The sequence below is a fragment of the Chiloscyllium punctatum genome, chromosome 42 (assembly GCF_047496795.1).
Source record: "Chiloscyllium punctatum isolate Juve2018m chromosome 42, sChiPun1.3, whole genome shotgun sequence".
Lineage (NCBI taxonomy): Eukaryota > Metazoa > Chordata > Chondrichthyes > Orectolobiformes > Hemiscylliidae > Chiloscyllium > Chiloscyllium punctatum.
The window spans coordinates 39,080,206-39,094,505 of NC_092780.1; the positions used below are offsets into that span (position 1 = coordinate 39,080,206).

At 44.0% G+C, this 14,300-nt stretch overlaps 1 protein-coding gene across 2 annotated transcripts in view; it reads left to right on the forward strand.

The window, feature by feature from the left end:
* Positions 1-4,179: 4,179 nt before the first annotated feature.
* Positions 4,180-14,300, forward strand: part of gosr2 (golgi SNAP receptor complex member 2) — a 63,497-nt gene continuing 53,376 nt past the window's right edge. The window contains exon 1 of one of the 2 annotated variants that reach the window (XM_072561846.1): positions 4,180-4,633. In XM_072561846.1, the coding sequence (XP_072417947.1) occupies positions 4,605-4,633 (29 nt within the window). In that variant the 5' untranslated portion in view covers positions 4,180-4,604. The remainder of the gene's footprint in view (positions 4,634-14,300) is intronic. The other variant, XM_072561842.1, reaches the window with a different exon arrangement.

Sequence of the window (14,300 nt, forward strand, 5' to 3'; positions counted from 1 at the left end):
TGTGATCGACCCCTTTGGGATCTGGACCAGTAAGCGGCAGGTCAGGGTAACTCTGAGGGCCGATGACAGTGGGAACATCCTCCTCCCACCCTCGAGCTTCGCAATTGGAGGGAGCAGAGGCTGCCGACATATGCAGGGCAGCCGAAAGTGTGCCGAACCTGCGGGAAGTCGGGACATGTGGCGGCGGATTGCAAAGTGACCATCTGCAGGAACTGCAAACAGGAGGGTCACTTGACTAAGGACTGTCAGGAAGAAAAGAGCTGCAACCTGTGCGGAGAGGCGGGCCATATGTATAAGACCTGCCCAAGACGGGGGGGCCCCACTTACGCACAGATGGCTGGAGGTGGCAATGTGAGCCGTGGACCCCCAAAGACCAGTAAGGTCCACTCGGACAGCAGGGAAACGGAGTCTGGTGGCACCCAGAAAGAAGAACAGGCTGGAGTGGAGGAGGTGGCAGCCAGCGGAGAGACACAGCAGCTGATCCTAGCTCTAGCCGGGCAGATGGAAGAAATGGAGGAGGAGGAGGTAATCAAGCAGGCAGAGGAGTGGATACCTGTTAAAAACAGGAAGAGGAAATCTTGCCAGGCTCCCAAAGCCCCCCAGCAAAAGGGGAAAAGACAGCTGCACGAGGGAGGGACGGCCAGCTCTTCGGAGGGGGAAGATGGACGCAAAGAAGGCCATCACCACCAGAAGAAGAGACAGAGCGCCGTCGGTAAAGAGGAGGGCATTTCCTCCCAACCAGGAAACAACGGACCCCCCGAAGTCCACCCTCCACCCAGTGAGAACCAGGAGGTACCCACTGCCCCACAACTACAGGCAACCGAGAGCTGTGATCCTCTGACAGTCCCATTGTCAGACACAGAACTGGACAGTGAGGACCCTTGCCTTGGCTCAATGACACCAGAGCGGGTAAATGACCCCAGTGAGGAGCTGGATAGCTACCTCAGCCCAGCGAAGGTCCAGCAGTTCGTGCTTACCATGGGGATGTAGACAAGCTACCCCAGAGACAGGACAGTCAAATGGACAATGGTAACCCCCATAAACTGGGGGTTAAAGAAGTTGCATTTGCTTTCATATAACAGGGCACCCACTCAGTAGGTGGGTTCCGCTGAAGCCACAGCCAAATACCAAGGGACTGGATAGTTAATAAAGGTAACTGTTAATAGGATAACTGTGAATTTGATTAATTCAATTTGTTCTTTGTAATGTTAAGACATGCAATGTATATAACTATGAAAAACATGGAAAATTGTACAAGTACCAGAGATTTATTTACATGAATAAAGTATATTTTGAAATAAAAAAAAGTAAACTTGCCGGTTTAATTAGATATTCCTGCCTATAATGGCACTGTTAGCCTCCAGTAGCAGGGAACATGAAATCACAATATGACAAGATTAGATTGGTAGTTTCCCATTAAGAAGCTGTCATGAAGGTTTGTGATGGAATCAATTGGAAGGAAGTATTGGCAAATACACATATTCATGTGTGGAACATTCTCAAGTCTTACTATCTGCTCTAATTCTGGCTTCACTGATTTCCTTTGTCTTGCAATTGATGGCCACGTCTTTAGTTGTCAAGATGAGGCGGCTCCAGTGTTGGACTGGGATGGACAAAGTTAAAAATCACATAACACCAGGTTACAGTCCAACAGTTACAGTTTATTTGGAAGTACTAGCTTTTGCAGTGTTTCTGCAGCGCTCTGAAAGCTAGTACTTCCAAATAAACCTGCTGGACTATAACCTGGTTTTGTGAGATTTTTAACTTTAGCTGTCAAGGTTGTCTCTGTACTGACTGTATGTTAATTTTGTCTAATTATATGCAGGCTATGGGCAGTAACTAGAGGTTCACTTTTGTGCCATCATATGTCAGAGGCAGGTTCTTTACGCAGAGAGTGGTAAGGGCGTGGAATGTCCTACCTGCTAATGTAGTCAACTCAGCCACATTAGGGAGATTTAAATAATCCTTAGGTAAGCACATGGATGATTTTGGGATAGTGTAGGGGGACGAGCTGAGAATAGTTTACAGGTCGGCGCAACATTGATGGCCGGAGGGCCTGTTCTGCACTGTTCTATGTTCTATACTGTGTAGTGATGGAAAACACAGAAGGTCAGGTAGCATCTGAGGAGCAGGAGATTTGATATTTCAGGCATAAGCCCTTTGTCAGGAATTCCTGATCTCAGACATCTCAGACATCCTCACTTTCTCCTGCAATCATACTGAACAAGTCAAAAGTATGCCTTTTCGGTTAGGTGCTTGCTTGTCATGTGTAACTCCGCAAATAAACGCTTGTAGAATTGTGCACAGTTTGACTCAATTGTATTCTTCACAGCACTGCTTTCTGGAATATAATACAAAGTTCTGGAATTCTCCAACTGGACTTTCTGTGTCTTATATGAGAACTTTCCTAAAACCTACCGTATTGGCTAAACTTTTGGCCATCTGTCTTGCTCCTGTCTCTGATTTGCATCTGTTCCTATACCTGATCTGTGTGGAATGCTCTGCCCCAGAGGGCAGTGGAGGCCCAGTCTCTGGATTAATTTAAGAAAGAGTTGGATAGAGCTCTCAAAGATAGTGGAATCAAGGGTTATGGAGATAAGGCAGGAAGAGGATACTGATTAGGAATGATCAGCCATGATCATATTGAATGGCGGTGCAGGCTCGAAGGGCTGAATGGCTACTCCTGCACTTATTGTCTATTGTCTGATCTAAATTGCTGCTATCTCTGATCTTGATCTGCTCCTGTCACTGGCCCTCTGCTGTTTCTTATCCTGATTTGCTCCTGGATCTGATCTGAATTTTCTTCAGTTGTGATCTGCATCAATAGCTGCTCCATTTTCTGATCCAGATATAGTTGGATGTATTCCAAATTCTGATGTGGAGTTGGATCTACTTCAGCTTCTGATCTGAATTAAGATTTCCTCTGGTTTCTGATTCAGCGGCAGGATCTAAATCTACTCCAGTTTCTGATCTGGATCCAGATCTGCACCAGTTTCCGATCTTATCAGTACTGGTTTCCAACCCGGTTCTGAATCTGCTCCCGTTTCTGACTAAAATCTGGATCCACTCAGGTTTCCAATCGGGATCCGCTCAGGTTTCTGATCAGGATCCGTTCCGGTTTCGAATCTGGATCCACTCCGGTTTCTGATCAGGATCTGCTCCGGTTTCTGATCGGGATCCGCTCCGGTTTCTGATCTGGATCCACTCCGGTTACTGATTAGGATCCGCTTCGGTTTCTGATCGGGATCCGCTCTGGTTTCTGATCCGGATCCGCTCCGGTTACTGATCGGGATCCACTCTGGTTACTGATCCGGATCCGCTTCGGTTTCTGATCGGGATCCGCTCCGGTTACCGATCCGGATCCGCTCCTGTTAACGATCCGGATCCGCTTCGGTTTCTGATCGGGATCCGCTCCGGTTACTGATCGGGATCCGCTCCGGTTTCTGATCGGGATCCGCTCCGGTTACTGATCTGGATCCACTCCGGTTACTGATTAGGATCCGCTTCGGTTTCTGATCGGGATCCGCTCTGGTTTCTGATCCGGATCCGCTCCGGTTACTGATCGGGATCCACTCTGGTTACTGATCCGGATCCGCTTCGGTTTCTGATCGGGATCCGCTCCGGTTACCGATCCGGATCCGCTCCTGTTAACGATCCGGATCCGCTCCGGTTACTGATCGGGATCCGCTCCGGTTACTGATCGGGATCCGCTCCGGTTACCGATCCGGATCCGCTCCTGTTAACGATCCGGATCCGCTCCGGTTACTGATCTGGATCCACTCCGGTTACTGATTAGGATCCGCTTCGGTTTCTGATCGGGATCCGCTCTGGTTTCTGATCCGGATCCGCTCCGGTCACTGATCGGGATCCACTCTGGTTACTGATCCGGATCCGCTTCGGTTTCTGATCGGGATCCGCTCCGGTTACCGATCCGGATCCGCTCCTGTTAACGATCCGGATCCGCTTCGGTTTCTGATCGGGATCCGCTCCGGTTACTGATCGGGATCCGCTCCGGTTTCTGATCGGGATCCGCTCCGGTTACTGATCTGGATCCACTCCGGTTACTGATTAGGATCCGCTTCGGTTTCTGATCGGGATCCGCTCTGGTTTCTGATCCGGATCCGCTCCGGTTACTGATCGGGATCCGCTCCTGTTAACGATCCGGATCCGCTCCGGTTACCGATCCGGATCCGCTCCGGTTTCTGATCGGGATCCGCTCCGGTTACTGATCCGGATCCGCTCCGGTTACTGATCCGGATCCGCTCTGGTTTCTCTCTCCGTGGCTCCTCCTCACTGCGGGAGTCGGGTCTCTGAAGCTGCTGCGAGAATCTTCAGCAACATCCGAGAGCGAGACCCGGGGGGAGGCGGCGGCGGCGGCGGCGGGAGAGAGACAGAGACAGAGACAGAGGGTGGGGGCAGGGCCCGGGCCTGGACCCGGATCCATCGGGGCCTGAGGTAGCTGCTGCTGACGTGTCCGTGTGAGAGAGAGAGAGAGAGAGCGGGAAATCCGGCCACAGCGGGACAGGCCCCGGGACAGGGACAGGGAGAGACACCGGCCCCGGCCCCGGCCTCGGCCTCGGCCTCAGCCCCGGCCTGCTGCCGGGATGGAGACGCTCTACCATCAGACCAACAAGTAAGTGGAGGGGCTGGATCGTGGGACATGAGGCCTCTCAGGGTCCCCTTGGGCTCCAGGTGGGAACTGGAAGCTGATCCCAGAGTAAAATTCAAACTGTAATTTATATTTAAAAAACTAGAGAGGAAGAGTGAGATTAATTGGATTTGGTCAAGGAGCCAGCACAAACCTGATGGAGCGAATGGTCTGCAGAGCAGTTAGATTCTGTATCTGGTAGAATATGATGTTATTTTGAAATATATTTGTAGGTAAAGTTTCCCTTTTTTACGTTGGCTGACACAAGACACTTTTCCCTGGGCTAACACCGTTGCTTTCCTATTGCCTAACAGGTTAGGTGATGCTGGGGTGGGACTGCAGTCCCATGTAGTTCTTTTCTCCTGTACCACACTCTCCCCAAATAACAAGAAGTGCTTAAAAAGGATTGCTTGAATGCAATTCCCTTTGAATCTATCTTGAGCTCATCATAATTTGCAACAATTGTGCATGTTGCCACTCAGTTTCATCATCTAAATTTACAGCACTATTTTCAATTGTATGTTGTAACCAACTCCACCTAACCATTACCATGATCCTTGATCTCTGTATTGGTTTTGTGCTGTTATCCTGGATGAACTGATATTTCTTCTAATTGACCTTAAAGTAGTTTATGAAATTAGGAGGGGCATAGATAGGATAAATACACAAGGTATGACTCTATGACTACAAACATTGTAAGGACAGAAGGTCTTGTCCATGGCTCCCTCCACAATCTCTTTCCCAGACACTGATTCCATTTCTTTCTCTTGACACTGTCTGCTAAATAAGAACTGTTGCAACTTTGGGACTGTGTTTCATATTGATTTGAACTTCCAACCTCATCCTCCCCATCACCAGTATGTCTCTACACTTCTGGGATATCTTTCTCCAGTTCCCCTGCAGGCCATCTGCTTAAATCTTCATGCACAGTTGACTTCCAGAAGTGGCAGAGAAGAGTCACTTGGAAAGAGACCCTTCGGTCCAACCAGACCATGCCAAGCATGATTCCAAACTAAACTAGTCCTACCTGCCTGTTACTGGCCCATACCTGTTCAAACCGTTCCTATTCATGTACTTTCAAGGATCGTAACTGTGCCTGGATTCACCACTTCATCAGGAGGTTTACTCCACACACGAACCACCCTCGAAAACTTTCCCCTCACCACCTTTTAAAATTACTCTCTTCTCATCTTAAAAATATGTTCCCATGTCTTGAAATCCCCCCCTCCCCCCCCAAGGAAAAAGGCATTTCCCCCTTTACATTTTAATGGTGGTTGTTCTTTTGTTGTCCATGGGGAATTGTCTCCCTGAATCCCTCTTCTCCTTGAAATCCATCTTTGACCAAGCTCCAAGTCAAAATCTCTTTTTAAACTTCTGTTTGAATACACTTCTGTGAAGTGCCTTGGAACTCTTCTCCCCCAAACATGCTATATGCATACAAGATATTGTTGTTATTCTTATTTCAGACACTAATGAACCAATATTTCTATTGTTGCTTATTTTTAAATGTTAAATTAATTACGTTCCAAAAATATTTCGAAATGACTTCAAAATCCCAGAAGATATGACAATGTAGGTTCTGTAAGTTAATGTTTAACCTCAAACTCTGTACTTCCAGTGATTAAACTGAAGAACTTCTGTGGTAGCTACTTTATGAGCTCTGAATTAATGCATGTGTTCACATTGAACCAGCAATTTGCAATCAAAGTGAGAATTAATTTATTCTTGAAGAGAGTATGTTTTGGTTGTGAAATGTCTCTTCGTTTGGTTCAAGAAAGTTGATGCTGAAAAATGGAATGCTTTCCATTTTGTGTATTTGGTCTCAAAATCAGACTCGGGTGTATAATATTAGAATTGAAGATCTTCTAATCTACCCAAGCTTTAGACATCCCTATGTTAAAAACAGCAGGTATGCTGTTGCTTCTTGGAGTAGACCTGCTAATTGAGCATCAATTTGGTACAATTTTGTATATTTGACGTAAAGAACTGAAATTGAAACTGCCCAAACCCTTTTCATATCTTCTAGCCAATGGACTAGAGACTTTATTTCAATGGTCAGCTGTATGTAACCCCATATGCCAGATCCTGGTGCTGTGTTCCAACCAGACCTGAGTTTCCCATGATCTCTGCATCACCAAGGCTGTTTATATCCACTTGCACAAGATTTTATACATTTCCTTTGGTAACTGAAACAGGCTTTTCCCATCTCTGGAGTTGATTTCCATCCTTCATAAACTCAGTTGCAGCAACCTGGCTCCCATCCTACACTAATCCCATTTACCAGTTCCTTCCCAATCCTCATGAACCTATGTTGGCTCTCTTTGATACAATGTATTTTGTATAAAATTATTTTCTTTCCAGATTTCTTCTCGGTTTTGCTCCATTCTACCTCTGCAACTTCCTCTCAGCTTGTAAATCTTTGCTGCTGTGTATGTGGTCTTCAATACTGTTCTCTCCTTCACCCCTCCATAAGGAATGGAACTCTGAGCTACTCTTTTGCTTTCAAAGTTGTATCCAAAACTGAACTGTCTCATTTTCGTTTTGAAATGGCCTTCAACTCAGTTTCGGTTCACCCGTAATTGTTTCCTGCCTGTGAATGTTTTTATTTTTGAAGTGTGATCTAAGTCATCAAACACACTACATTATAGTATACATTGACATTTGTATGAATTCTCTGACCACTCTCCACCCTCCCCCAAAGAAAAGCATTTTCTCGGCATTGAAGTGTTCTCAGCAATAAAGTTGTGTGTTACAAAGCTACTCTGTTCTTTGGGAAAGCAGCCATACGAAATGCAGTCATACATTTGTTTATGGAGCTATAACAGATAGCCCTGTTATCCATCTGTGTTGCCTTCAGCTGTACTTTGCACCAATATCTCTCAGGATTTGGTCTCGTGTTGCCTGTCTGCATCAAGCTTGCGCTTGCCTCGATAGCCTGAAAAGTAGTTGATGAATGAGTTGCAGCTGCATTGGATCCACTGTTGGTTTTGGATCATCCACAGACTGTCTACTGATCCAGACAACTTGGAAAGTTGCACACCTGTAATTCAGCAGTCAGCAGCTATTCTGTCATTGTCTGTAATGCATTATGTTAGTAGCAGCCGGCTATATTGAATGGATTATTTCCAGAGGAGACCACCAGTGAAATCATTGCTTCATATCATGAGACTACAGTACACTTCTATTAGACCATTGAAATGAATCAAACTAGTTAAAGGAGTAGCTTGCTTAGCTTTATGGCCATCTGTTGTTGCCTTTCTTTGGTTGGAGAGAGTGGATCTGCTTTGTGTTTTGTGCTCAGGATGTGGCCCACACGACAGATAAGTGGGATTCAACCAATCTGCCCATTGGAATCACAAACTTCATACCCTACAGGACGAGGTCACTTTTGACCCATTATGTTGAACCAGTGCTCAGAATGAGCATTTCACAAAGAGCAATCTCTTGCCTTCTCCCATAATTCTGTATGTTTTTTCTTGTCAAATAATGTGTAATTCACCATTGAATGCCTCCATTGAATTTACCTCCACCAAGCTCACAGGCAGTGCATTCCAGAACCACTCGCTGTGTGAAAATGTTCTATTTCATATCACTTTTTAACCAATTTTACCAATTCTCTATCCTTTCACAAATGGGAACATTTTCTCCCTGTTTGCTCTATCCATTTATCTCGTGATTTTGCATACTTCAGACCTTGTCTCAACTCTCTCTTCACTGAATGCAATCCCAACTTCTCCAAACTGTCTTCATAATCTCATAACTGAAGTTATTCAACCCTGGAGCCACTCCTTTTTGTGAAATGGGAATTGCAATGTTGATCTGTTGAGGACTGAGGCAAACATTGGCAACAATGCTTTATTTTCTAATGACAATGCTACATGAATAGAGCACTAACAGCAGACCTCTTTGTGCCTCAGGACTTAAGAGGTATTTCATGCCTATTTATATTTCAAAATTCTGCGTCTGTCCCACTTGTACAATGTAGTACCATTATTATCCCTCTATGAAAATGGCCTGCACGGTATTTGTATATTTTTATTATGTGGGGCTGGTTTCATTTGGGATTATGGTCACCATGGACTGGTTGGACTGAAGGATCTGTTTCTGTGCTATATCACTCTATGAATGTGACTTGGTGCTGCTGGTTTAAAAATGTATTAGCAATCCTGAAAATCATGCAAAGCCTGTATTTAGTATATTAAAAGTAATGTTCTTGTCTTAACAGGCTAGTTGTAAGGAAAACTTTGTTTAGGGAATCTTTTTGGCTTTATTTTCTCAACAAGTCAGTGATACTTGTCAAATCGCTGGCATGACTCTCATTAATTGTTGATTCCTAGTACCCCTTAGTAAGGGTGGATCATTGCCTTGATTTCTACAGTGTCTGTGATTAGTGTCCTCAGTGCTGTTGGGTTCAGTGATTTTGACCTTGGGATGAAGGAGTGGAGATGTATGAATGATTCTGATAGTCACAATGGCATTCTCATGAACCTGCTACTTTGATCCTATGTGTTTGTGTTTGATGGTTTTGGAGATGCTACTGAAGACAGCACAATAATCTGCCATAGTGTGGATAGTACGTACTGCAGCCAAGGTATGTCAGTGGTGTCAGGTCTGTGTGTGATAGACTAATGGGATGGGGTGTCGACCTCCTGAAAGTTGTAGAGCCACTCATTCACCCAGGCAATTGGACATTATTTCATCCTTCTACCAAGCCTTGTAGATAGTTGGAGGAACCTTCAGCAAATTAGCCACCTGCCACAAAATACCTAGTCTTAGTTCTGCCTTAGCTTTTATGTTGCTGATTAGTTGAGGTACAGTGGAAAATAAAACAAAGTTGCTATAGTTTTTATTCAAGGATAGGCCCATGAGCAGGGAATAGAGTCCTATAACTCTAGTGATTTCTTCCAGCAGGATTGCTCTCCAACATTTGAATTTTATGAGAATTCAAGTGCTGTTGAGTGCACCGCCTTGTGGTGGTGCTGCTGGTTCTCTGATTGGCTGGCAGCTTTTACAGGCAGGCAGCCATTCAGGACTGGCCATCAAACCTGATTAATGAGCCACTGTTGACAAAATTAAGGGCACGTCCCGCTGGCCAGCCATGTGTGTTGGTGACATATATTTCTGACTACGGTCGGAACTCTTAACACGTTTCTCAGAATTCTGCTCTCTCCCTTGTCCAGTATGAAGAACCTTCCCAAAGCCCGTTGTCTTATTCAAACCTCAGTTTACTGCTCCTAATTTCTCTCTCCATGACATGCAGTCCATTCTCTTACCTATTGCCTTTTCTTCTGTGGAGTAATTTGGAATGTTCTCCAGGTTAAGAGTGCTTTATGTGTAATTTCCAGAACTAAATTGTTTGTCGTTTAGTATTTTCTTGAACATAGAATGTAGAGCAGCACAGCACAGTACAGGCCTTTCAGCCCTCGGTGGTGTGCCGACCTTTTATCCTACTCTAAGGTCAAACTAGCCTTCATACCCTACATTTTACTATCATCTATGTGCCTATCCAGGAGTTGCTTAAATGTCCCTAATGTATCTGACTCTACCACCACTGCTGGCAGTGCATTCCACGCACCCACTACCATGGGGAACCTCACTGTAGTTCATTCAAAAGGAAAAGAGTCATGTTATACAGGGAAAATTTGCTGTCTGGATACAGAATTGGCTGGCCCACAGACACCAGAGGATGGTAGTAGATGGAAAGTATTCAGCCTGGTGCTAGGTGACCAGTGGTGTTCTTCAGATGTATTCTGGGAGCTGTGCTCTTCATGATTTTCATACATAACTTGGATGAGGATGTGGAAGGGTGGATTAGTAAGTTTGTCGATGACATGAAGGTTAGTGGAGTTGTGGATAGTGTGGAGGGCTGTTGTAGGTTGCTTCTGCATCATTCAGAGACAGTATGTCCTTCCCATGATTAGATGAATTCTGTATTAAGTGGCATATTCCTCTAACCAATCCTCTGATGTGATGTGCAGAGTTGATCTTGTTGTACCCATCTAGGTAGCCTTATCTGATTTGATTTCTTATTGTCACATGTTCTGTGATATCGTAAAAAGTATGGGTTTACATGCTAACGGGATAAATCACACCTTATTGAGTACATCAGGGTAAAAGAATGCTGAAAATAATGTTACAGTTACAGAAAAGGTGCAGAGATAGATCAACTCTGATGTATGAGAGGTCTGTTCGTAAGTCTGATAACAGTGGGGAAGAAGCTGTTCTTAAATCTATTGGGATGAACTTTCAAACTTTTGTGTCTTCTGCCTGATGGAAGAGGATGGAAGAGATTATAATCAAGGTGGGAATGGTCTTTAATTATGTTGATGGCTTTCTTGAGGCAGCAGGAAGTATAGATGGAGTCAATGGAAGGAAGGCTGGTTTTTGTGATGGATTTACCACTCTATAATTTCTTGTAGTCTTGGGCAGAGCAGTTACCATACTAGGTTGTGATGGATATTTATTTTTAGGAATTTGAAGCTCCACCTCATTCCCATTGATACAGGCAGGCCTGTTCTCCACTCTGCTTTCTGAAGTTGATGACCAGCTCCTTGGTTTTGCTGACATGGAGGGAGAGATTGTTGTTTTTACACCATTCCAATAAGCTGACTATCTCTTTCCTGTACTCTGTTTCATCATTGTTTGAGATCTGATCTGATCCGATCCACTATGGTCATGTCGCCAGCAAGTTTGTAAATGGAGTTGGAGCTGAATTTGCTCTCACAGAGGTGAATGTATAAGTAATATAGTAAGTGGCTGAGTACACAGCCTTGTGGGGCAGTGGTGTTGAGGATTATTGTGAAGGAGGTGTTGTTACCTACCCTTATTGATTGTCATCTGCGGGTCAGGAAGTCGACGATCCAGTTGCAAAGGGGAGAAGCAGAGTCCTAGGTCATCCGACATGGTCGGACTTAGAGGTCCTTGAACCTTATAACTGTGCAATTTTATATGTGAACCTCCCAATGAGTGCCGGTCTATCCAGTGATGCCCACGTGTGAATGTATAAAAGCAAAAACTACGTTGAAAATAACCCAAGCATATCTGAAAAGTGCTTTTGAAAGAGCTGCCCCACTGAATTGGATGATGTTAACTCTTTTGAGATTAATTTCTGTCCAATTTCTCCCATTCCTTGAAGATGAGCACTATTTTGCTTGACTAGCTTTTTAAACTATTTTCTGCAGTAGATGGCCTTATCTCACCTATCCTCCCACAAATGAATTTTACCAGTGCATCTGCTGTGAAGCTGGCATACAGAAATTGCTCTCCTTTTCTCCAAAAAAAAAGAAAATCTCCCAATGTCTGCTGAAAGCTGTAATTTTTGTTGTGCTCGTTCACTACCACAGTAATTCCGCCTAAGGCAGTTTCTGTATGTGAGCTGAGGTACTGAGTGTTAACAGGCAGGTTAACCCTGGAGAAGATTACACCTGAGATCAGTTCTGTTTTCACCGTTCACTCTGAGCACATGAACTCTGCTGCAGTGGACCCTGATCACAACTGGGAGACAGTAGTTGTAGCAAACAAACTGCTGACTTGGCATAAACCAGTGATGGAGCCCTCTGCAGGACTCAGTACTGTACCGGTGTGCTTGTTTTTAAAGATATTAGACTGTAATGTTGTGCTGCTTCCAACATATTTCGTTAATTATGACTTGAAGATTTAAGATAAATGTTTATGCTTTAATTCTAGTATAAACAGCATTTTGTTAACCAGAAAATGATATGATCACTCATACTATCAATACAAGAGCAGATCACAAGCTGGTATTCTGATGTACGGAACTCACCTCCTGTCTCCCCAATGCCTGTCCATCATCCACGCAGTGCAAGTCAGAAATGTGATGGAATACTCTGTACTTAACTGGGTCAGTACAGCTTCAAGAACAGGCCACAGCAGTCCTCTTAATCATTACCGCATCCACCAATTTAAACTTTTAACTCCCTCCACCACTGATGCACAGTGACTAAATGTGTACCAAAGGCAGGTTTCAATAGAGTTACTTACCAAAGCTCTTTCAACAAACTTGTGATTTCTATCACCTAGAAGAACAGGGACAAAGGATACATGGGGAAAACCATCACTTAAAAGGTTCCCTCCTAGCCACGCACCAAATTAACTGGGATCTATATCATCATTCCTCAACCGTCACTGGGTCAAATCTTGCAACTCTCTGCTCAACAGCACTGTGGATATACCTGAACTGCTGTGATTCATGCAAGTGGCTAAACACTATCATCTCAAGGGTAATTCGAGATCAGCAATAAATGCTGACCTTGCCAACATTACCAAATCGTGTGGAAGAATTTGAAAGAAAGCTTTTGTCATGTAGGAAAGCCTATAACTTCCAAATCCTGAAGCTAGCTCATAAGAGGGAGGGTGTCAACATTTAGGGAGAAACCATAATTGGATGAAGAACTGATTAAAGTTCACTGACCTGTCAGGCAAAGTTTTCTCCTCCTTTAACAATTATTCAATATTCCCGAGGCATTAACTCTTCTTGGGACATTATTAAATAGACAATGACTATTATAAAGTTATTCCATAAAGGGTAGCTTCTCAGCCATGCATGATCCAGGCTTCAGACACAAGCTGTTCCAGGGGGATCACTGGATAGAAATCAGTATTGTGTCTTTTTCTTTGGTCCTTCTCCACTGTGGCCACAAATCAGGCAAGATCACAGACCAGCGATCAAGCATGGGGAATCTTTGGTCAGTTTGCCTTCGTCCTATCAGTTATCTAATGAATAACTCTCAGTTAACCCAGAATTTGTTTGAGCTTTGAGTCATCCAGACTTGAAGCATTAGCTTGCTCTCTTTCTATGGAAGCTGTGATCTCCAGCATTTGTTGGTTTCAGTATAAATTCCAGTGCCTGAAGTAGTTTGTTCCTAACCCAGAATGTATTTGTTTTAATATGACACCATGTTTTGTTTAACTTGTCCATCGGCAGAGATTTGCTTTAACATTGAGTCGAATATCGTACAAAGGGGAGTAGCGCCGCCTGAAATCAATATTATGTTTCTTTTTACTTTATTTGATCTATGGCTATTTTTTAATGTTTAAATTGCATGGTGATCTCCTCAAGAGAATTGTCTGGGATGTAAAAGTGAGTACTTTTTTTTTTCTCTGAGGATCTGGTTACTTAAACCGAGAGCTGGTCATTCTCTCATGAGGTTAATGTATATTCATTGAACTTACTCCTAGCCCAAATCTTTTATGTCATCAACGAATCATAGGAAATACTTAAGAAATCAACCAAAAACCAAATCAAGATAGAGATAGGAAGTTGATAGGAGGTATGTTTTAAGTTTAGTTCAGAGCTCCCAACGGTAATTGAGGTGAATGTTTAGTCCCACACGCATATTTACCTTGGAAGCTTAACCTTCAGATAGGTAGAAGTACACACCCTGGCCCCCTCTGAGAATGTCTTTGACACTGACCTTAACATTAAAATCTTGGGCTTGCTGCCCTGTACTTAAGTAGAAATTAACCTCCGGGTATTTCCGCTGTTAATCACAGGCATGGAACCTGGATTAACAGTGATCGATAGAAGGAATTGTATCAGGAAGGCTTATGCATTCACTTAAAACTAGACTGAATAATTAACACCTACCTATGCCACCTCCATAGGAAGTTCGAGCCACAGTGCTGATAAAAT